At 39.4% G+C, this 23,096-nt stretch overlaps 3 protein-coding genes across 7 annotated transcripts; 2 read left to right on the top strand and 1 right to left on the bottom strand.

Annotated features, from left to right (window-relative positions):
• Nucleotides 1–6,746: 6,746 nt before the first annotated feature.
• Nucleotides 6,747–14,055, top strand: nfe2 (nuclear factor, erythroid 2). 2 transcript variants are annotated; one of them, XM_057826571.1, is made up of 4 exons: nucleotides 6,749–7,442; nucleotides 9,706–9,781; nucleotides 9,866–9,997; nucleotides 10,797–14,055. In XM_057826571.1, exons 2-4 carry the CDS (start codon nucleotides 9,734–9,736, stop codon nucleotides 12,009–12,011), a joined length of 1,395 nt encoding a protein of 464 aa, XP_057682554.1. In that variant the 5' UTR covers nucleotides 6,749–7,442; nucleotides 9,706–9,733; the 3' UTR covers nucleotides 12,012–14,055. The 2 variants fall into 2 exon arrangements, with proteins under 2 accessions (XP_057682545.1, XP_057682554.1); XM_057826562.1 differs by having other exon boundaries at nucleotides 6,747–7,442; nucleotides 9,706–9,997.
• Nucleotides 12,124–15,866, bottom strand: LOC130909764 (heterogeneous nuclear ribonucleoprotein A1-like). Of its 4 annotated transcripts, none has more exons than XR_009061794.1 (12): nucleotides 15,700–15,866; nucleotides 15,107–15,223; nucleotides 14,888–15,034; nucleotides 14,596–14,806; nucleotides 14,424–14,513; nucleotides 14,274–14,351; nucleotides 14,025–14,075; nucleotides 13,832–13,951; nucleotides 13,627–13,758; nucleotides 13,495–13,558; nucleotides 12,346–13,326; nucleotides 12,124–12,209 (listed from the first exon to the last, which is right to left on the bottom strand). XR_009061794.1 is itself a non-coding variant. In XM_057826585.1 (11 exons), exons 1-10 carry the CDS (start codon nucleotides 15,709–15,711, stop codon nucleotides 13,506–13,508), a joined length of 1,011 nt encoding a protein of 336 aa, XP_057682568.1. In that variant the 5' UTR covers nucleotides 15,712–15,866; the 3' UTR covers nucleotides 12,124–13,326; nucleotides 13,495–13,505. The 4 variants fall into 4 exon arrangements, 2 of the variants coding, with proteins under 2 accessions (XP_057682568.1, XP_057682586.1); XR_009061795.1 differs by having other exon boundaries at nucleotides 12,346–12,411; XM_057826585.1 differs by having other exon boundaries at nucleotides 12,124–13,326.
• Nucleotides 15,867–16,343: 477 nt separating this feature from the next.
• Nucleotides 16,344–21,273, top strand: cbx5 (chromobox homolog 5 (HP1 alpha homolog, Drosophila)). The gene is made up of 5 exons (XM_057826614.1): nucleotides 16,344–16,528; nucleotides 16,906–17,085; nucleotides 19,242–19,464; nucleotides 19,648–19,748; nucleotides 20,459–21,273. The coding sequence occupies exons 2-5, from the start codon at nucleotides 16,955–16,957 to the stop codon at nucleotides 20,598–20,600; spliced, it is 597 nt and encodes a 198-aa protein (XP_057682597.1). The 5' UTR covers nucleotides 16,344–16,528; nucleotides 16,906–16,954; the 3' UTR covers nucleotides 20,601–21,273.
• The last annotated feature ends 1,823 nt before the right edge of the window (nucleotides 21,274–23,096 follow it).

The following is a 23,096-nucleotide window of genomic DNA, read 5'->3' as shown; positions in this document are numbered from 1 at the left end:
GTACATATGACCCTTCACCACAGAAATAAACTTATATAGACCCTACTCACCTACGTCACAAAATGGGCGTGTCACTGTCGCCGGCCGCCATATTGTACCTCTTTTTCAGACCTATTCTCATTGTTTTCAATTAGTCGAGCAAGTTATAGAGCAATTCATGGAAGCCCCGGTGTTATCTGACGCTGTAAACTCATTGGATCCGTTGCATAAAAGGCGTTACGTGGAAAAGCTTCAGTTTGTCCATTTGCCAGATCCGTATTTGATGCCTAAATCGATGTTTTTCGACCCGCTGGCTTCGCCTGACATCTGATATCCTGATATTTACAACAATCTTGTCCACACAAAATCAGCCTATTCTCACGAAAGTTTGAAAAACTTTAAGAGCTTGGAGGCTTATAAATGCTACGTTGCCGGTTGGGTGAAACAGGTCCCCGTACACGAAAATTCGGCAGGAATCTTGTGCTCGGAAGGTGAGTTACGAAATTTTCAATTCAAAATCTTTTGTTCTTGCTAACATCCACTGTCAAGTCTAATGTATTTCATATCATTTGTCAATGGAGCTAGGGCTTTTAATGTTTATATGGTTTAGCGATAGCACTCTCACTATATACATATATAATACGTAATAAATATGAAGTGCGATAGCACTACTCCAGATTGTCCCTAGGTGAATTTATTTTTTGGCTTTTGACCTCAATAGTGAAATTGTAAATTAATTGTATGACAACTGTCTGATTATCCCCTTATAATTATATATTTTCAGGTAGTTCATTCACAACGTCTGAGTGTATGTTGTCGGCGATTAGCCTAGCAATGATCTTAATTGTGGTTGTCAGCCCAAAAACCCTCTAAATATATATTAAATGCATCTTACCAGATATAAAATGACTACTACATAATCTGTGGTAGTCGTTTGGAGCCCAGTTTTCTCGTCGAATTGCAGCAGTCAATCTCGGTCTCCTGTTCGGGTCTCTCGGAATACGGTCAAAATTCAAGTCTCTCCGTCTATCTTCTCTGTTTTTCCAACCGACCGCCACACACGACTTCACCATTTTGATTATTAATGTTAATGAGCAGAAAAACACGCCATAATAGGAGGAATTTGCGAAGCGCTAATGCATTAACATGACTAGTATCCGGACAACATGGCGCGGGGGCGTGGCTGTGACGTCACGTGAGTAGGGTCTATTGCACATCCATATGTTATAGTAAACATAAAATACTTACATATATTTCCGAGGCGGAAACGTATCAGAAAGCATTCACGACTGTCAATGCTACTGCTAGACACCGCAATGTTTAAGTGATTGAACCAAACTACAGTAACAAAAAATAGATGCAGTGAATTATTCTGATCAGCAGGTGGGAGCAATGCCCCGCAAATGGTCAATTGATTAACCATACTAGTGTGTAAACTGTAAAACCAGAACAGTACATATTATCGGTCCTATTATAAATGTTATTGGATTTATCGGGATGACGTCATAATTCCTATTATCGGACCGATAATTATCGGACCAATAATTATCGTGCACCAGTATTTAATATTAAAAACCCTATTTCCTTTGAACTTTGAATTCCACACACACGGAAACTCAACTAAGCAGGCCAAAATTCACACCAAGTACATTTTAGAGTGAGTGTAAATAGAACTAATTAGCTGGCATTCAGTTCACAGTGTACCTTGCCTCGAGCTCATTGTTAGCTGAGCTAGGCTCCAGAAGCTTGAGGTACAGAAGATGAGTGTATTCAGGTCCATAGTTTTTCGTTGTGATAACTTGTCTCGTATTATGCCATAAGATTTCTTTCCAAATTGAACGCTAAACCTATGTACTTTGTTTTAACAAAGATATAAAATCACCGAGCTTGGTAAAAGAAACGGGGGGTACACAAGTAAAAAAAAATTAAGATTGTGTAAATATTGTGTACTTTTCTGGAGCCTGTTGGGGTTTCTGAAAAAAGTACACGCTCATCGTAATTGAACCAGTGGAGGCTTTATTCACACAAAAATGTTGTGTTTTCTAATAAATACTAATCAAACAGCTGCATTATCCCTAGGTGAGGTGAGGAGAAGAGAACGTCCCACATAAACCCCTGATACCTTTCTTTGTTTCTGCTACCTGGCCAATAGAATGGAGGGTGCCCCCCACACCTCAATAGGTGCAGGTGACCCTTATGCGCAGCCATAGGCTTTGCCGGCTGGATGCCCCCCTGCACTTTCTTTCTCACTACGTAAAGTCGTGTATTTCCAAATAGCAGATCACTGGAAAGACAATTTAGCCTGGGTAAACAACTTACTACAGAAGTAACAATACAGAATAATAATTGCCAAATAACAGTTAAAATACCATAATAAATAATACAACATTTTATTCATTCATTCATGTGAGAATTTTGTAAATGTGAAAAATAAACGTTTAACGTGAACACAAGGGGAAATCGTTGACATGTTTTAATTTCTAAATAAGAGAAACATTTGTTTTGTAAAATTCACATGTGGATCATTTTAGTCTGTATGTACTCATCTTTTTTCAGTACACTCCTACATTCAACCAACTCCAATTATCCTACCTCCCACTTCTGGGAAGCATTTGGGAAAACCAGGCAATGGGATTTTCCCTCTATCTCAGTCTATAAATGACATCATAGTTTGCCCCGACTGTAAGATATTTCAACTTTGGAGTTTTAAATAAAACATGGGACTATATCTTGGTAAAGACAGCGCCATTGTTTTATTGTTAAGAGCATAAGTATTGCAACTCAAAACAACAATGCGGGCAACCATCATTGTTTATAATGTTTATGTAAAGTTAAACCAAGGATTTCAAATTTGGCTGTATTGATAAAAAACACAACAAAAAAAATCCTGTGACGTGCCTGGATATGTTTGCTCTTTCAAATGTCAATACACATAAAACTCGTTGCGATTTTTGGGAGGTATGCGATATAAAAACTAAATTGTAAATGGACAGTACTTATACAGTGCATTTATCTCGATGGTTACCATGCCCAAAGCGCCTTACATTAGCACATATTTACCCTTTCACTCACACATTCACACACCAATAGTACTGCTGCCATGCAAGGCGCTGCCAACCCATTGGGGGAAAATTAGGGTTCAGTGCCTTGCCCAAAAGCACTTCAACAGTTGGCTGTCGAAGCCGGGAATCAAACTGCTGACCCTTCGTTCCAAGGACAACTCCAGCTACCAACTGCGCCACAGCCGCAAACTAGAGGAATTTGCACCAGATAACTTGAACAGCTATGTTTGGGATAGGCATAGGCCTGATGACATTAGAAAAAAAAAAAAAACCTTTTTTTTTTTTTTTTTTTTTTTTTTATAAAGGTGCACCCTAATTTTTCATTGCATCACCTTTAACATCAAACCAAACCCACGTAGGCATAAGAAGAACATGCAAATTCCACACAGGAAGGCCAGAGCCAGAATTGCACTCACAATCCCAGAACTGTGAGGTGGACATGCTAACCACTGTCCCTCCTTCATGACATGAATTATTTTTAAACGTGAATAATGTAAACAAAAATGCATGTCTTGATGAAATGCAGTTTTTAAATCCACTAAATTTACTCACGCTTTGACGCCCACGCTGCTGAAACCCCCCTTTTCTCACTTACACAATGAATAAGTTGGCACAGCACACTTCGGACTGGGCTAAAAGTTTAATAATGATTAACATGTTTGTGCCTCGTAGAGCTACCAAGGCTTCTCCGGACTGATCAGAGCTACAAACCTGTCAATCATCGTTAACGTTAAGTACCAAACGCCAGCTACACTGGTGACCAAGAAAAACAGTTTGGTCACGCTACTTAGCAGGAGGGAGTGTGAGAGCCTGTTGATATGTGCGAGCATGAAGCAGAAAAATATAAATGGGTTTTTTAACTAAAGCAACACTAGGTAACTTTTCAACCTTTATAAAATATTTTCATAACATTTCTGATATGTCGACTGGCAACTTGTTGAATGAACACATCTTTTATAAATTGCTGGGGTCTGTATTGCTTTCACCGGCACTAATTAACTTTAAGGAGGATGGCAGGAACCCTGCTACATATAAAAACTACAAATGTACTGACGGCTTTACGGCATACGTAACTTCCTCCTTTGCCCATTCATTATAAAGACAGAAACGAATGCATACGTTTTCGAGCGAATTCGGGTGGTGTGGAGGGGTTAGCCACACTATCCACAGGTTGCTAACCGTCATATGCTATTGTTTAGCCCCAACTGGATTCATTACCTGATTACTATTCATCCTCCACACAGCTGCTGGAAACAGATATGTTGTTTAATCCATCTGCAGGCGACCGGGAGATTGATTTTTGATTGACTGATGATTTTACGACACTGTGGGTGTGCGCTGGTCCTCATGGAAAACAGTCTTCCTTAAGGCAAAACACTACCACTTCTGTCCACCAGCGTCGCTAAAATCGACCAAAACTGAAAAATTACATAGTGTTGCTTTAAAATCCGAATTCTTTTCACCCGATTCCGATCCTCTGAAAAATGGCTCGATCGGCCCGATTTCCGATCACATGATCGAATCGGGGACATCCCTAATTTATAGACTGTCTTTTAATCCAGGCTTGCTGTATATAAAAGAGATCCTTGCTGTTTTTATGAAGTAAAACAAAAGCTTAGATGTTAAAAAAAAACTATTGCGCATGTGCACACTGCAATGGCGGTGTTTAAATACTATATCATGTTGATAAATTAAGATGTACTGTTAACATTTTCTGTAAAATGTCATCTTTTTTGAAAGCATGGTTTCAACTTGAAGAATATTAACACAATATGTAATCTTTTATATGTCTTATCTTACAAGCAATAAATGATTATTATTTAAGTTGAGACGTCTAATCATCATAGTAGTTCTGCTTGTTGTATACGAAATGTTTATTCTAGACTGAATTTAGCCTCTTTCTGATCACCGTACATAAGCACAACCCCAAAAGTTTTTTAGTTCCCTTTCTTCGAATCAAGTCTTAATTTTATCAGCATTAAGCAGAGCATCCGGTAACCAACATCCTCTTTTCTCTGCCTTCCATGTTTCATTACTACATATAAACATTCCATATTCACAGTCATCCAAAAGCTGGTGTATCATTGTGAACGTCCATAAACCTCAATTCTCATGAAGTTGGGCAGTTGTTTAAAATTTAAATGAACTTAATAACTGGAGCTGGTTGAAGTGGCTGGAGAGAGGGAAGTCTGGGCTTCCCTGTTAAAGCTGCTGCCCCCGCGACCTGACCCCAGAGCAAGCCGGAGATGATGGATGGATGGATGGATGGATGGATGGATGGATGGATGGATGAACTTAATTACTTAATAAAATGGTTCTCATCTGAGACGGACTGACACAATGTGGAAAAGTGTGCTGATGAGGCCACGTTTCAAATTGGTTTGGAGGGAAAAGACCATCTGAATTGTTAGTGGTGCAAACTTCAAATCCAGCTTCTGGAATGTTATGGATGTGTGGCAGGGCCCATGGCATGTATGATTGTATCGTTTCTTTTTACCTTCAACACAACATCCCAATTTAATTGGAATCGAAGTTTGTACAATAATTGATTAAAAACACTTAAAACACCCAAAAGAGAAATGCTAGATAGACAGGAGAATGGCGAGGCTTTATGATCCGAACATGAAAGTGTAAACTGTAATTAACCATAGAATGTTTTATTTTAGAGCCAACGTGTGTGAATTGCTATCTTTACTTGTAGATAAAGATGAATCTACCTTAGATGTGAAAATCATTATGAAATCAAGAAGTTGTTACAAAGCATTATCTTCATCGAAACACCTTGAAAAACATGTGGGTTTTATTGTGACATTTCGTAAACTGCACATGAGGTTCCTCATTTACTGCTATTGGAGTGCTAATGTGTGAAAACCATGCATAAAAATATATATTCTCAGAAACCTAACACAAATCGTCCTATGAAAACGACTTTCAATAAATATTTTATTCACTCAATAACGCAAAAACACACAACAACTACTGAAAGAATGTCAATTTGTCTTCAGCATTGTGTGTGTGTGTGTGGGGGGGGTGGACACTAGCATACAAACGGGAAATCAGAGATTTAAAATAATAATAATAATAATAATTGAAGCAAACAAACAAAAAGGAGGATTGTGGCTGTTGACCTGGGAACTCCATATCCAAAAGTGATGCGGTCACAGTAATAGCAGGCTTGCGTTGGCCGCCTGTGGTGGTGGTTGAGTCAGGGGCTTAGTGCTAGGAAAGCTGGGAAGTCCTTTCTGGAAGTGCTTGGGAAGTCCCTTCCTGGATTCCTGGTAGATGTTCACCTTTCTTGACTCTGTCAGCCGCCTACATCGTAGAGCTTTGAGCAGTCACCAAGAAAAAGAAAAAAAAAAAAAAAAGATACAGTATTATTGTGAACCAGGCCAGATAAAACTTTACATTTGGGATTTATTTTAGTATTTAACACTAAGTGATCTTTTGTGTGTAATAAATGATTATCGATTTTTCATTTGATCGTTAAGTTTTCTTTGATTGGTTGTACAGTGGGACATGCTGCAACCAGAATTATTAAATCTGCCGAACGGTGTTCTTGACCTTGCTTCATTCTGAAATCAGTCATTCGAGCTTACCATGTATTATGCCATGCCGCAAATTAAACAATGGATAATAATACAATTATACACCAATGTTCAAACACCAGATTCTGGTGATATAAAACGACCAAGATAAATCAAGGCTGAACTTTAAGACATAAAAGGAATAAGGACAAATTCTAATGCTATTTTAGCTGAAGGATTTTAATGATTGCTTATGTAAGACACTCTCTCACCCTTCTTCTCTCTCTCCATTGATGCTTGCTTTGCCAGGTAGAGGAACAATGCAGTCTTTCTTACCTGTCAAAGGGTGTACATTCCATTTGTATTCAACCAAGTTTTAAAGAATTCTTTTTCTGACTCCAGGTGGTCCACCTCACACATCTTCTGCCTTTCGTCTGGGAAGATTTGAAAAGACACAGTTGTTCAGTCAATTTTGTTGTTATTTTGTTGTCATCTCACCAGTAGGATCATATTTGTTAACATATTTTCAGGGGGTTTGTAAAGCTCGCTTGAATGCTGAATCATTGACATGATACATGCCAGACTATTGGTTTGCGGTTTTTTATGTGGTGTGGGCAAAAGGGAAATTTGGAGGTTGGGGTTCAAGTGTACTATTAAGGATGCAAGACCACTTTAGAGTAGCATTGGCTTTGAGTGCTCAGGACCATCCCATTTGTGCTGGTGTCTTGCTCAGTGTCTGAGCACACACAGGCAGACAGTTTGGTTAGGAAACACCACTTTAGGGAGTTGGCTGAGTTTTGTGCGAGTCAAAGAGTGCGGAGCTGGATGGCACTTCTCATCTGAAATGTTCTTCACCTGAAAAGAGAATGCTGCACAGGTATGTTAATTTGTACATTTGACATGCTTATATCACATGATTTTTATAACAAAAGTAATTTATGAACCAGCAATGCTACTTCAGCGGCATATTGCACGAGGGGAGATGAATTTTGACTACTACAATTTGGTCATTTTCAACTTTATAAATTGTCATTTATAAACAACTGTTACAATTACATTGACAGTGAACTCATTTGTGTAGGTTATTTTACAAAGGAGTATTAATGCTAAAAAAAGGCAATAAATCACTTCAAACTATGTTGCTATTTTTTAACTAGTCACGTGATATGTGAAACAATATTCATAATAAAAAAAAAAAAACGCCATATTTTGAGGGAAAAAAAGAATTACGCACAAGTGGAAAAAATAAATTTTATTTCTGAATAGGATTTATTAGCAAGTGATACATTAATAGCTGACGCTAACTGATAAGTTTGATTAAAATATAAACTAAAAAAACGATATGCAATTCAAACAGGTGAGAACATTCCTTTAAAAGTTTTGGCTACTTAGTGTACTAGTAATAAAGTTGCTCATCAAATGAGGAATTATCCATCAAGCTATCCATATCAGAAGTTGCAAACACATTGGCCAATAATTTCTACATATTTAACTTTCACAACAGTCCTGAAAGCGCCAGTCTTAAAAGAAGTATACACATTTTCCCATCAGGCCTCCACCAGTCCTACAGAATATTCTGTTTCTCTGCAGATTGTGTTATCACTGGTTGGCACAGTTGATGGGAGGAGCCAACTGTTCAGGAACCACCACACATTTAAAAGAAAAAAAATTCTGCCGGAAATTAAAGAGTAAAATTTGTGAAGGAATGGCTCCCCTGATTGTAGATAAATATACCCAAAAACATCCTAATACAGTGTGTAGAAACCAAGGGCGTAGGTTAAGTCTCAACATTGGTAGGGACGATATAACAGCATAACTTGCATGTACACTTTTTGCTGGGGACGGGACATTAATAAAACCAAACAGATTATTAAATTAGGGTCAGTCATTTCTCACGAATATGAACCGAATTAACTGCTAGGCTAAATGATCAATGCAAAATAAATCTGTATTGACTTCTACTAACTTTCTGTGTGTTGGCTAGGTGATACAACTTTAGATTCAAACCTTTGTTTTCGAAAACTGCTAAAGAAACATTTTGAAGTGCATGTCCCATTAATTAAAAACAAAACAAAAAAAAAAACAAAAACAAAAACAAAAAAAAAATGGGGAGCTGTCCAAGAATGAGTCCACTTCTGGGGGACAATGGAGCGCCCCTAGACTCAAACTAAAGTATTGTAATATAAAAGTCTTTTGGGGAAAAATTAATGAAAAAAAGTGTTGAGATTTCCAAGGACTGACCTACATGTAATACATACATCTCGCATATTAAACTACCCCAAGACTCAAACCAAAGTGCTCTCATGAAATTCTTATGTGTGCGTGGAAAATGAAAGAATGAATGAATTTCACAGATTATTTTTTCATGTCAGTTCATGTTCATGTCAGCGTCCCCTGAAGTGGACCCATTCTTGGAGAGCTTCTAGTTTTTTTTTTCCAATGAAGGGACTTGCACTCTGAAGCCACCACATTGCTATACTGTAATGCACATAATGCAAACAATGATCCAAATGACAGACGGCTAGCTTGACTTCGTTGTTCCTTGTGGAGGCTGGCCAGACTGTAGTCGTTTTGCAGGTTAGCAAGTTCACACAGTTTAATGTTATGCTAACTCTGATGCAGGTCAGACTTTCAATAGCAAAATTGGTGTTTTCCCCCACCCCAACAACATTGACGTATTTTTACATTACTTACAGTGGCTGCTGCTATCCGTAAAAAAAAAAAAAAAAAAACTAATATCCCTCTTCTTTGAAGGAGGCGGCATTTTGTTGAAATGAATCTGTTGGGGCTGTGTGTGTGTGTGTGTGTGGCTTGGAAGGGTCAAGTCATCAGGCAATGAAACGTGCATTTCAGGGGAAAAATGGACAGGCACATTCAGCGGGCGAGAAAGGAGAAATGTGTGAACCTAATTAAAAAAAAAAAAAAGCACTTAATAATAGTCAGGTCTATTTTATCCTTACAGCATATGGGAAGACAATCTAAATTTCCTGTATAACTGAAGTCATTATTTAATGCAGAGAAGGTTACTTAAAAGTTGGTGGGGACAATTTGAGCATCCTGAAAAGTTGGTAGTGTTATGTCCCTACTGTCCCTATGCAAATGTTGATGATTGAATGGTTAATTACATGAATCCTTTCAAGGTTGAACTACAACAAGAGGGTGTTTTAAATGTGTTCAACAGCCAACTACGAGGTCGCATCAAGGAGAACTTCTGAGGTAGGCTTGTTGAAGACTTTCAGAACTAGAGCACGGAGAGTAGTGTGCCTATTCTACAGGCCTAATTATTTTTGCCATTTCAAGGGATTTGACTGCACCTCAAGCAGGTTGTGTGGGGCAGTGACTGCTAATTTCCTTGGTGGTAGATCTCATGGAGCCCAGCACACGGACATGGACGCAACTTGGCAGGAACTCATGGCCATAACAGAGCTACAGGTAGGCTGGTTTTAACAATTATAATTTAAATCTTCTGTTAAATTGCAGTTTGTTGAATGGAGGCTTTTGCATACTATTCCAGATACAGTACATTTATATGAAAACCTACAGCTTTCTGGTGTTAAATACAGATTGTTAATTATCTGCCTGTATCCTGGATTTTTTTTTTAAAGAAATCAATTTATCCATTCACCTGTCACACTATGATACCCGAGTCATTCCTTATTCTGAGTAAACACATAAATTGTGCATCTTTACATTTACAGAGGTACAGTAAACGACTAAAGTGTTAGATTTTTGCACGTCTGTATTTCGTATCTTTACTTTTTTCATTATTTGTCCATGTTTTAGTTCACCATGAGTCTTACTATATTTGTGTTTCTATAAATAAAAATATGTAGTAAGCATAAATTCTTTACAATGTTTTTAAATATGGCATTTTATAGATTTTCACTTATGGGGTGGGGGGCACCGTATCATCATACCACCCAAAGAGTTGATAACTACACTTTTGATTAGATTTTTTTTCCCCCACCAAGGTTTTCTCTTTGTTAAAGAGTACATTGAGCATTTGAACTAAGCATCTTAAGGTCTAGATCAGGTAACCAAGTAAAGGTTGTTGTGCATTCCAAGTACATCCTGAGATTTCACAAGACAAAATTTCCCCAACTGTGAGCAGCGCATTACATGACCTGAAAATGTACATTATCTGTAAATTAAGAAAATAAAACTGAGCAGAAATTCATAAATCACTTAATTTATCCATGTCATTAATTATAGTGCCATATTGCTCTTGCAGGGCTTCGAGCCTCCTTGTGAAGCTTCTTATGGAGCAACACATTACCAAAGCATCGAGCCAATTGCTTCTTTGGGCACATATGGAGCCACCCATTGCCACTCCGAGCCGGCTACCTTTGAAGTGGCCACGACAGACGCATATGATGGTGGTTACTCCGAGGAAGCTGCAGTCCATCCCAACCCGGGCAGCGATATAGATGCCCTCAATAAGCAACCTGGACCACAACTGACCCAGAGAATGCTAGCCACTTCCTCTCAGCCCCACCAATCAATTCTGGCTCTTACAGAACAGAGGACCTCATCCTCAGGTACCAGAAGACCCAATGGCAGTCTTCCTCTGGGCCACGGTCAGCACATGTGGACAGCTCACAGCCAAAGTTCATTTACTCATTCAGCTGATGATCTTGAGTCAGACTCTGGTCTCTCTCTGGGCTCCAGTCCACCTTTGACTTCGCCGGAAACTTCTGCCTTTGGGGCATCATCGGTTTACAGGAGTGCAGAAATACAAAGCATGGGCGAACACTTTAGAAGAGGGCAAAATTACTCCATAGATTACCAGCCTCAGTCTGACTGTTATCTGCAAACAGGTGCACAACATTCATATTTCACAACCCAACACTTGACCCATTCACAGTACAACACGCTGGATCTTCAGGCGGGAAAGCAGACTCTGGGTGAAGTTTACACCTCCGAGTTACCCAGCAGAGGGAGCTGGCAACATGTCATGCATCCAAAACGTCAAGGAAGCAGCCAGACACCAGGGAGTAGGGATGAGAGGCGGGCCATTGCATTGAAGATCCCCTTCCCCATGGAAAAGATCATTAATCTGCCTGTGGATGACTTCAATGAGCTCCTGACGCAGTACACGCTGACAGATGCCCAACTGGCGCTGATTAAAGACATCCGGCGCCGGGGTAAGAACAAAGTGGCAGCTCAAAACTGCCGCAAGCGCAAACTGGACACCATCATTCATCTTGAAAGAGAGCTGGGTCAGCTTCAGACTCAGAGAGACAACCTGGTTCAGGAAAGATTACAGTTCCGGCGCAGCTTGACATACATCAAGTGCCACTTTACTCAACTCTATACAGAAGTATTCTCTCACCTGAGGGATGAAACTGGACAACCATATTCAAAAGATGAGTACCATCTACAACAGATGGCAGATGGGGAAACTTATTTAGTCCCGCACACAACGATGCCCAAGCAAGAATGCTGAAATGTGGAATTGGCACCTTATAGAAATAACATTCATGTTGCAGGATCAGCTACAGCGCATTCCCATTTAATACATTGTCTTGTACATTTCATGTTCAATTAAAAACACCAGATTATAAAAATAAACTTTATTTTAAAAACAAGAGAAAAATAAACTTTTCTGGGTATTAAAAAAGAATAAATAAGTTTTTCCAGAAACCTGCAAGGGAGGGGGAAAAAAGGCAGAGTTAACTTTTGCTTCCAGGGATTTGAATCAGGCCCACAATCAATTTTAACAGGGAAGAAACATCAGTGTGTTAGCCAATATACATTCGATTTCTGTGCATTAGTTATACCTGTTAGATCCACTGCCAATTATATGACGTCAGTCCCCTGATAGCGCATACACAGTTGAATGTCACCTGAAATAAAATCATAATTCAATAACCAATCTCATCACAATTGCATTTCAATTAATTCCCAGCATGCAAATGTATTGTGGAACAAGATAAAGAAACCCATTTACCAACTTAGAACTGGGGCGAGAACAGTTTAATCATTAGTCTGGGACAGACATCCTACTACCATGACTACATTTTCAAAGCAAGGTGTGCTAGCATCAGTAGTTGAGAGGGCTGGTCTTACCTACAGGCTGCATTTAAGCCTTTGGTAGCTGCTGCCTGCTAGACTCAGGTTCTGTTCTCACTCTCCCCTGCTTCAATGATCCTGGCGATGATTGCTACTTCTCTCCCTCAGCTGGCTTCCATGGCTAGCCTCAAAGACTGCATGTAAGCTAGCATCCTCCAGATGATCTGTGCAGCACTCTGGCGTAGTCTGCACTCACTGCATCCAACCCATTTGTACGGCCCCTGTCATCCCTCAACCAGTCGAAGTCTACTGCATGGATGCTCATAGCACACAGATTGTTCTCTTGCGCTCAGCTCTATGCAGCAATTCTAACCCCCCACCCCCTTCTCAGAACCACTAAAGGAGGCTAACAAGTTTGTAAAAAGACTGAAAGTTTGTTTATTTCAGCTCGACTTGGATGCAGTTACAAATAAAACCAGAGAATAAAAGGACAAAAATATCTACATAAAACCCCTCATTGGAATGCTTGCTTTCCAGACACAGACTTTAGGGAAGAAAAAAAAAAAAATCAAACACAAAATTGCTTCATTTGAACAACCCCCCCCCCCCCCTTTTTTTGTCTATTATACGACTCCTGCGGCAGCTGTAACCTGTCACATGTTTGGCTGAGCAGATTTAGGAGGTAAACCTGCAGCTGCCCTGTCACTTCCTCTCCTCTTGCTGTCACTTCCTCTCCTAAGTACTCAGCCCTGTTGAACAATACGGAACAACATTGTTAACTGTGCACTGACTTCATACGACCTGAGATCTAGTGGATTGTTGTTGTTTTTGTTTTTTTTGTTTTAAATGCGTATGAGAGCACTGAACGAGTCCCTTTTTTGCGACAGAAACTGGCAGCCATGCTATGTAATACTCACCACATGTCACTTCAAAACCGCCCTTGACGACCGTAGCCACTGTTCGAGCTTCCACCATAGCCTCCTTGAAACCCCCCCAAAAAAAACAGATTAAGTTACCATTTCTACATGATTTTGTGTCTAACAACTTACCATAGTTCCTGCCACCACCGCCGCCACCACCACCACCACCAAAGCTGCTCTTCATTGGGCCAAAGTTAGAGGACTGGGAGTCATAGTGACCCAAGCTGTAGTTGCCACTGCCACCACTTCCGCCACAGTTGCCTGCAACAATGTTAATTTTTTAACCATCATGCAGATGCATTTAAGTTCAACATAAAACGGGGATAACATTTACCGTAACCGTTGCTGTCATAGCTATTTCCACCATAATTTCCACCGCCACCTCCCTGGTTGTAGCCCTGGTTATAACCACGGTTTCCGCTATTGTTATATCCCCCGGGGCCACCTCCATAGTCTACAAACAGAATTGCCCTTATAGTACAGCAGTTAAAAAGCTCTGGGGTTCAGACTTAAAAAAACATGCTTACCATCTCTTCCATTGCCATTATAATGGTTGTCTTGATATCTACCCCGGCTACCTGTAAGAAGATGGGCAAGTCAAAAATAGATACAATGCATGTGGTGTTATAGACCAGGAGCCACCAATGGCAATAGACATCAAATCAATTTCGAGAGGGGGTCAGTCCTACACCTCTCCAACAAAATGGATTTGATGTCTATTGCAGTCAACTGGTACCAATTAGCTAATATTAATTAGGTGATTGTAGATTGCTTACCCTGGTTAAAGCCCCGGTCATAATCATAAGGTCTGCCACCACCGCCGCCACCACCACCACTTCGTCCACCTGAAAATCCTGTTGAAGTTTTACCCAATCATTAGCATGACAATGTCCTACCTAGATGCATATTGTAAAAGCAGCGAGTACCTCCTCTCATTCCTGACGATTGCATATCCTGTCGCGGGAGAGCCTTTCTAACTTCGCAGTTGTGGGCATTAACGGTGTGGTATTTCTGGACTTCATAAAGGAACAAGCATGTGTTGCGTGAATGAATGTGCAGCCATTTTCACCATCCCAAGTTAAAGAAAAATGTACTTACTGACGATTCTGTCAACTGCATCATGATCATCAAAAGTTACAAAAGCAAAGCCCCTCTTCCTCCCTGTATTGCGGTCATTCATAATTTCAATGGCCTCAATCTTGCCAAATTGTTGGAAGTAGTCACGCATATGCGATTCCTCAGTGTCTTCTTTAATACCGCCGACAAATATTTTCTTCACCGTTACATGAGCGCCTGGTCGGTTGGAATCCTGCATATCAGAGATATTGATCAAACTAAATCCTCAACCACTTTTAATTCATGACAGATATTGTTAAAACAGTGCCCTTACCTCTCTGGAGACGGCACGTTTGGGTTCAACCACTCTTCCATCCACCTTATGCGGACGTGCAGCCATGGCAGCATCAACCTCCTGTACCGATGAGTAGGTGACAAAGCCAAAACCCCTGGATCTCCTGTTGTTTGTGTCTCTCATGACCTAAGAAGGTAATTGATAAGGCATTCACTTCTATGACCCCATGAACCTAAGCAATTCAAATAATTCACTTACCACACAGTCAGTGAGACTCCCCCATTGTTCGAAATGGGCCCGCAAACTATCATCTGTGGTTTCAAAGCTCAATCCCCCGATAAACAGTTTGCGAAGCTGCTCGGGTTCACGCGGAATCTAAACAATGGGAAACGGTGACGTAAGCTTCAACAAATTGCACCGTGTTCTTCTATACATGTATTCATACAGTAACTTTAGGGCTTTAGTTTTGCTTCTTAATTCGGTCAGTAAACACAGAATGTCGGAACAGACAGTCAATATTGAGATCCAGCCGTGGTTGGGGGAGGGCATCACCGCCGCCATTACACCACAGTAAGGCTTGTTTGTTTGACGATCGAATTAGTTTACAAACTTATAAAACGTTACGAAGAGCAAACTATGGCGTTTACTGTCCTACATAAAAAAAAAAATCGTTAACAAAAATCGTGACAGTACTTAATGAGTCGGTCGACAGAACAAAAGCCCACGAGGCTCGGGTGCTTGTAAAATGGCGGCGTTGCGGTTCGCGTCGCGTATTTCAGATCGGAGTGAACATGCAAAAAATACGAAGTGGTCCAACCGAAGCATTCCAATAAATATAGCGATGTACTCACGTCTTTAGACATCTTGCAGAATAATTTTAGACGGCACGCTTGAATTTCAGTGAAGAGTGTGTACTGCGTCAGGCAAGCAAAGACTGCCTCTCAACAGTAAAATAAATAGCACCAGAGCCACGTCTTTCAGTCAGCTATTGGTCAATAGTTCCCGCTGCGACCATGCGTCACCCAAACGACAAAATTCACTGGTCCAAATGCTGTCAGTCCTCAGTAACCTCCAATCGCAAATGAGAATGAGGGTGGGCGGTGATGCCACAGAACCTAAATATGCGTATCATCGAATATGTGCAATTTTTAGAAATGTATCATTTTGATTTAAAATCACAACTGTACGTATATATGTATATCAACCAATTAACGGGACTAACTGTTTTTCATAGCAGTGCATTGATTGTTATTCATTTGAGTCGTTGGGGCTGGGCGTGGGTAAATTGCTGTACTTATTGTTCATATCGATGATTATTTATCGAAATCACTCTAATATATAATGACAAGGTACTACGTTGATAATGCATAAACTATCGAGTTTCGATTAATTGTGATAAATAGGCTGCAATTGTTGAAAGACGAGGGAGATGGGGAGAATATAGGTCACAAGTAGACCGAGGGGCGGGTACGTTCATTGTGAGCGTTTAAGGCGCGCTTTTCACGCACACAAGCAAGCGCACAGCACCTTTACGTGGTTAGGCTACATGCTAAGTTAGCAGCAGCAGGAGCATCATCCTCAGCAGCAGCAGCAGCAACAATAATAGTCATAATCATCACCACAAAACAAGCCGATACCCGCTGGTAACTGCTGCAAACGTATGTTAAAGGCGCCGACAAGGTAGGCAAATAAGTAAGCTTCGTCGCACCGAAAGCTCATGCAAGTAGCAAAATGTTACGGTGGTGTTCCGTTTGTTAGCTAAGGTCCATTTGAAGAGCTACTTAGCAGGCTCCCTGCGCTAGCACGTTTCCTTGCGCTGCCCATTGATTAAGAATTTACGCTTTTTCTAACGTTAGCTTCTGCGTGGCGAGTCTAATTCTATTTTACTCGAACGTATTGGATTTGCTCAACATCCTTGTTGTCGCAAGACTCGCAATGCTACCTTAGAGCAGTGTTAGCCTATTTTGTGGTGGCCAGAAACAACATGGAGCCGTTTTCGCCAGCTATTTTGTTGCAAGCCACTCGTGATGTTTCAAGTGCAATTTTTCCTTTTACAGGAAGTGAAAGATAACTTTGTGTAAAGCTCCCTGCGAGATCAACTTTGCAATGGGCAAAAAGTCGCGCGAAGATGAATCCTCATCATCGGATGAGGAAGAATATGTTGTAGAGAAGGTGCTGGACAGGAGAGTGGTGAAAGGCAGGGTCGAGTTCTTTCTCAAGTGGAAAGGATATTCAGAGTAAGTATTGTTGCTCGTGGCGATATAACACAAAGGGACTGATTTAGTGGACGATGCATGAGCCAAGATCCTGTTTATTACTTGCTCATTATTGGCCTCGCCAACACCAAGTTAACGTCTAAGTTGAGAAGGAAGCTACTTAATTATCTTTTCTGTTTTGGGGAGACAAAATGCTAAAATTGCAACGGTTTTTCCAATGAGATGTACTGAAGTATGTTTCAGATTGGGAGGGTACAGTTTACCAAGCACACACCTATAGACTTGTAACTAAATTTCAATAAAATAAACAAAATTATTTTGCAGGCCTGATAACGTGCGCGCACACACACGCCCCCCCCCCCCCCCCCCCACACACACACACACAAACAAAAGGCCCATTATAAAGAATCAAGCCAACTTTTCGGAGGGATTTTTTGAGAATACACATATTGTTTTGGGGTTTAATGGAGTGGTTTTTAGAATTAAAGGTGAAGTATTATTAAAAAAAATTGTAGTTCCACAAAAAATACCACCTTTCCTTGTTAAACATGTTCAAGTTTCACTTTAATATTGTCATTATGACTTCCTTTTCTTAAAATGTGCTGACAAACCTGTGGATTTTCTCGTTCATACAGGTCATTTCATTCTTCGGGCATTGGTTCAATTGAAATGGACACTTCTGATTTTCTTCAAAGAAGTTTTGTCTTATCATTCTTTTAGGCGTCCAAATTAGAACAAATGTGCTACCACAGGCTGAAGGCTGTGACGAAAAGCATGCAGGCCTTCCACTGAATAACTCCTAACTTATAGGCCCCAATAATTCTCAACTAATCGAACCTGGTACAAAAAAAACATTGGGATCCAAGAATTGTTGATGAGCCTTGTACACAATGTCACGATCAGTGTCTTAAAATACATGAACATCCAGTTTAAACTGAGTAAAGAAAATTGTTTATAACAAACATATATTGCATTAAAAAATCATTACTTGTTACAGTTAATCACCTTGGAGCTGTCATAACAATAAAATCTACCGGCTTCGCTAAAATCGACCAAAACTGAAAAGTTACCAAGTGTTGTTTTAAAAAAATACAAATTAAAAATGAAAAAAACATGCAGGCCTTCCACTGAATAACTCCTAACTTATAGGCCGCAATAATTCTCAACTAATCGAACCTGGTACAAAAAAAACATTGGGATCCAAGAATTGTTGATGAGCCTTGTACACAATGTCACGATCAGTGTCTTAAAATACATGAACATCCAGTTTAAACTGAGTAAGGAAAATTGTTTATAACAAACATATATTGCATTAAAAAATCATTACTTGTCACAGTTAATCACCTTGGAGCTGTCATAACAATAAAATCTACCGGCTTCGCTAAAATCGACCAAAACTCAAAAGTTACCAAGTGTTGTTTTTAAAAAATACAAATTAAAAATGAAAAAAACATTTTTTTTTTTAAAAATGTGATTTAATTGCAATTTTTAAATGACTGTTATTCCCATCTTTCGAATTTTAAATGTGAATACTAAAAAAAAGTTCATCTTTTCTGGACTGATCCCCAGTTGCTAATTAAAAAATATACAGTATGTATAACATATATCTCTGTCTTCAATAGTAAATCAATTCGTCTAACTAGCCTACTAAATGGAATCTCGTACACAAAAGCATTTTGAAAGTCGGTCTTAATCGGAATGCATTGTCATTAGACAGAAGCGCAACAATATTGATTCAACATCTCACGTCAATGGAATCAGTGAATTATTATGAATAACATAATGATTCTAAATGCAAACAAAATGAGTCAATGGAATGAATTGGGAGAAAATCATTTTAAATTAGGTAAATTATAATCTATGTAAAAACAGCATTAGTTATACTTTTTTGTACCTGCTCAGATGAGCCTTGAAATGTCTTTGAGGGACCTGAACAATCCGGTTGCAGTCATTTCAATACCTGGAGAAAATGAATGGGTTTTTTAAGGAGGGGGGGCTTAATTTCCTGGCATTAGGTGTGAGCATATTAGTTTTTGGGTGTTGGGTTTAGAAACCAGGATGCTTGAAAAGTTTTCTCATGTCTAACGGGTCTCCATATTCCAAAATTTGAGGGATTCTAGCGTTACTTTTTTCCTTCTTGGCACCACACTCAACCTGTTGTATTTTTTCCCGCTCAGGAAACACAACACATGGGAACCAGAAAAGAACCTGGATTGTCCAGAGCTCATTTCAGAGTTCATGAAGACCTACAAAAAAAGTGGGAGTTCTACTCCAAGTAGTAGCGGAGGCAGCAAGCCTAGCTCAGCCCCGTCAGGACGTGCAAAAGATACGGGTAGTTCGAAGAAAAGGAGCTCTGATGACGACGACGAGAGTGGAAGCAAACCTAAAAAGAAAAAGGAGGTAAAAATTACATATTGACTAGTTAATAACTCTGCTCTGGTTTAGATTGCACAGTTGTAATATGATGGGGAAACATTTTACAATTTTTGCATTATCAATTGTTACGCTATTACACTACACTAAACTACTATTACACTACACTGCACTATTACATCATTAAGTGTTTGTGGCTTTGTCTTTCAGGATGAAATTCTGGTGGCCCGTGGCTTTGAAAAGGGTCTTGAGCCAGAGAAAATAATTGGAGCAACAGATTCGTGTGGCGATTTGATGTTCCTAATGAAGTGGTATGTTATGTGTTATGTTTGCATGTTCATCTATTTCTATGCCCATTGCCTCTTTTTATACTCTGGCATTTTCAGTTGTCACTTTCACCACACATTATTCAATACATTTAAGCCACTTTTACACTGATTGATGAAAGCTCAATTCAAATGATGTTAGGACATTGTGTAAAATGTAAATGAAAACAGAATTATTTATATGAATATACTTTGCCCAAAAAGAAGAAAAAAATCATGTTCACAACATTATTTAACTGTGTATGTTTATGTACAAATCTTTATTTTCGATTCAATGCCTGCAACATGTTCCCAAAAAGTTTGGATGGGGAAAGACGAGACTGGGAAAGATGAAAAGTGAAGTACTTACACCATACAGGGAGTTCAGAGCATTGATTCGAATCCCAAATGTTGAAGCTGCGAGACACATGTTCTAACAAAGGGACAAAGTCAACCCAGAAATGTTGATGTGGTACTGGGGTGTATTTAACCCCTTCTACTCATATCATTTTGTGACGTTAATTTCGGCCGACAGCAGAGGGTGATATTGCTCAACATTATGGCTCGTCAAATTGAAGATTATTTATTATTCTGTTAAATTTATTCAACATTAAGCAGAATACCATGTATGTATTGAATGCTGACACACAGCCTTTCAGTAAAATTAAATTGAACGTCTATTGCGGTTAATGGCAGCCTGTTTTTATCTCCTACAGGAAAGATTCGGATGAGGCCGATCTTGTGCTTGCAAAGGATGCCAATCAAAAGTGCCCACAGATTGTCATCGCCTTCTACGAGGAGCGCCTCACCTGGCATGAAGACAGCGACAAGAAGGAGAAAGACGCAGTCACCGCGTGAGTGAGTCACTCACCTCCAAAGGAAAACAAAACCTCTGCGCAACAGGGATAACCTTACGTCAGACATTTTTACTCTCCTAACCATATCCCATACTCTCTACATTGTCCAACAAAGACGCTAATACAGTGGACACAGACACAGCCGAGACCCACAGCTCTCTTGAGGCTCATCCTTTTGTCACCAGGTGTTCTACACACACATACACGCGCACATTTTGCATTATAATGAGAAGCTGCAGTATCTGTCACCGGTGATTGTGGTCTGCCACCTTGTGGCTGGAAATGTCCAACTGCTTAGTTTCTTTACTTGCCATTACTGATGGCAAGCCTGCAGTTATCATTTTTAGCAATTATGACATCACAAATATTAATGAGTGGATAATTTGTCGTTTTTAATTCAAGCTTTAGAATGTTACCTCATCCGATGTTTCCCTACTTAGGGGAAATAATTTGATGAGTAAACATTCTTCAGTGCTTCTGGTCATTTTATCGTCACGGATAAAAAATGTTAATCCAAGATAGGTGACAATTTTAAATGGGTGTCTTGTGTTCCAAAATAGTTTTAGGGCCAAATATGTTTTTACTGAGCTTTATTTTGCTTAGCAACAAAACCTACTATAGTTATGGTGTGACTGTCTTTTTACATTTTTTTTTTTTTTTTTTTTTTTTTTTTTTTTTAATCATTGCAAACTTTTTAAACAAGTGAGATGTTCCTTTTGTGATGTTACAAAAAAGTATGGCAACATACTTGAATAAATTGTTTAGATGTTGAATTTGGTGTCGGATTTTATTTACCAATTAATCTCAAACGTTCTGAAAATGCGTTCACCTGGTAATTGTGCCAATGTCATAGTGATAGTTTACTAATTTGGTCGAAGTGCTGAATTAAGTAGGAAAGAAAGGAAACTCATTGTACAGTTCATTTTCATAGTCAATGTCTTGTACCAGCCTGTATCACCAGAAGGAGTCACCATTGGACAAAATAAAGCATATTCATTTTTTCTACATTTGCATTCTGGTTTAAGTTTTTGGGCCTGTATTTCAGCTGGTCACAAAAAATCGTTTCGCTCAGTCAGTAGCCATCTGACCAATACAAAGGCTAAATAGCAGCAATACGATCAGTGCAATTTGGGATTAGCAGTTTTTTTTTTTTAACTGAGCTTTTCGCAAAGCCGCACCAAATTCAAATTGCTGCCTTACTAAAATATACATGTCCTATTGTCCTTTAAAGAATTCTTTTTTTTTTTTTTTTTTTTTTTTTTTTTTTTGCTTTTTGGTTAAACAAAAATGAACTGCAGGTATTGTAGAGTCTATTACCCTTCAGCATTTCAACACATCCCCCTACCTTCACTTCTCTTGCCCTTTATCATGACTCTTGAGCCCTCACACAGCATTGAAAGAGCTGCTCAGCTACATCAAAAGTAATGGAATTTCCCAAGCAAAAAACCCTGTTATGCTGTAACTATAATGCAAAGGTCACAAGTAAATTTCCAGCCCAGGGGGCCATTAAGATGGGCAAAAGGATGAAACGGCGGGCTGTTTTATGGCGCTTGGAACTGTCTGCTCACAAACCCTCACTGGTAGGTTTGGTTGGGGGAAGACTACAGTGGCATTCAGGGGAGGGCTGCTTCCCATGTGTGGCAACATGGAATGGTGCTGAACAATCATGCAGAGGGAATCACTGCACTATAACCAAATGTCAAAATGAGGAAAATGTGGCGAAGATCCCGCTGTGCACTAGCTGGCATTGGAGGATACGTTTGGTATTTGGTAATTTGTTAATGCATATATTTGTGAAAATGGTCATTAGAATAAATAAAGTTACACTCACGGTTGACAATGAGGCATTAATAGGGGGCTAGGAGAACTGAATTCACTTTGGTGTGTGTGTTTTTTTATTTTTATTAACTTTTACGTCTACAGTGGTCAAATGTGGACAATACTTTTTAGGTTGTGTAACCACATTCATCAAATCTGCTTATATGCAACCCTTTGGCCATGGTCAGGCATTAAGAGGTTCCAGGACATACATTTTATTCCAGATGTTGGATAGATTTAGATAATCCACATTTAAAAGGAAAAGAAATAGATTTTATATTAATTGAACAATGCATTTGTGAACTTTGTTGTATCACATGTGCTAATACATTTGTCCACCGGAACAAACTACAGTGAATAAAAAGGCTATATCAAAATTACAGGCCATTAAATTCTTTTTTGGTGGAAAACAATTTCTCTGTTGCATAGCCTTGACTAAATGTAACATGTAGCCATGTCAACAACCTCATGGACAATCTCCTTGTCTTGAAGCTTGCTTAAGGAACGTTAACACATGTTCACATGCCTGAGACTTCTATTAGATTTCACAGCAGCCTTCACACTTCAAACACACTCCCCGCCCCCTGTTCCTAACTTCCAGCACAAATGAGTTCCACAGGGTATTATCCATTGCGGCAGAGGAGTCTCCTCTTGCAGCACATTACACTAAATGAGTGTT

The sequence above is a fragment of the Corythoichthys intestinalis genome, chromosome 2 (genome assembly GCF_030265065.1).
Source record: "Corythoichthys intestinalis isolate RoL2023-P3 chromosome 2, ASM3026506v1, whole genome shotgun sequence".
NCBI classification, from domain to species: domain Eukaryota; kingdom Metazoa; phylum Chordata; class Actinopteri; order Syngnathiformes; family Syngnathidae; genus Corythoichthys; species Corythoichthys intestinalis.
The sequence above is the reverse complement of the archived record's forward strand: the minus strand, read 5'-3'. Positions and strand labels throughout refer to the sequence as shown.

Bases quoted from the DNA above. Each gene is read 5' to 3' on its own strand.
- nfe2 (XM_057826562.1), top strand. From the start codon at position 9,734: ATGTGTTCAACAGCCAACTACGAGGTCGCATCAAGGAGAACTTCTGAG. The intron at 9,998-10,796 runs GTAGGCTGGTTT...TTGCTCTTGCAG, and splicing joins TGGCCATAACAGAGCTACAG to GGCTTCGAGCCTCCTTGTGA.
- LOC130909764 (XM_057826585.1), bottom strand. The intron at 14,807-14,887 runs GTAAGGGCACTG...TCTGATATGCAG, and splicing joins AACGTGCCGTCTCCAGAGAG to GATTCCAACCGACCAGGCGC. The intron at 14,352-14,423 runs GTACTCGCTGCT...AAACTTCAACAG, and splicing joins ATCGTCAGGAATGAGAGGAG to GATTTTCAGGTGGACGAAGT.
- cbx5 (XM_057826614.1), top strand. From the start codon at position 16,955: ATGGGCAAAAAGTCGCGCGAAGATGAATCCTCATCATCGGATGAGGAA. The intron at 17,086-19,241 runs GTAAGTATTGTT...TTTCCCGCTCAG, and splicing joins AAGTGGAAAGGATATTCAGA to GAAACACAACACATGGGAAC. The intron at 19,749-20,458 runs GTATGTTATGTG...TATCTCCTACAG, and splicing joins TTGATGTTCCTAATGAAGTG to GAAAGATTCGGATGAGGCCG.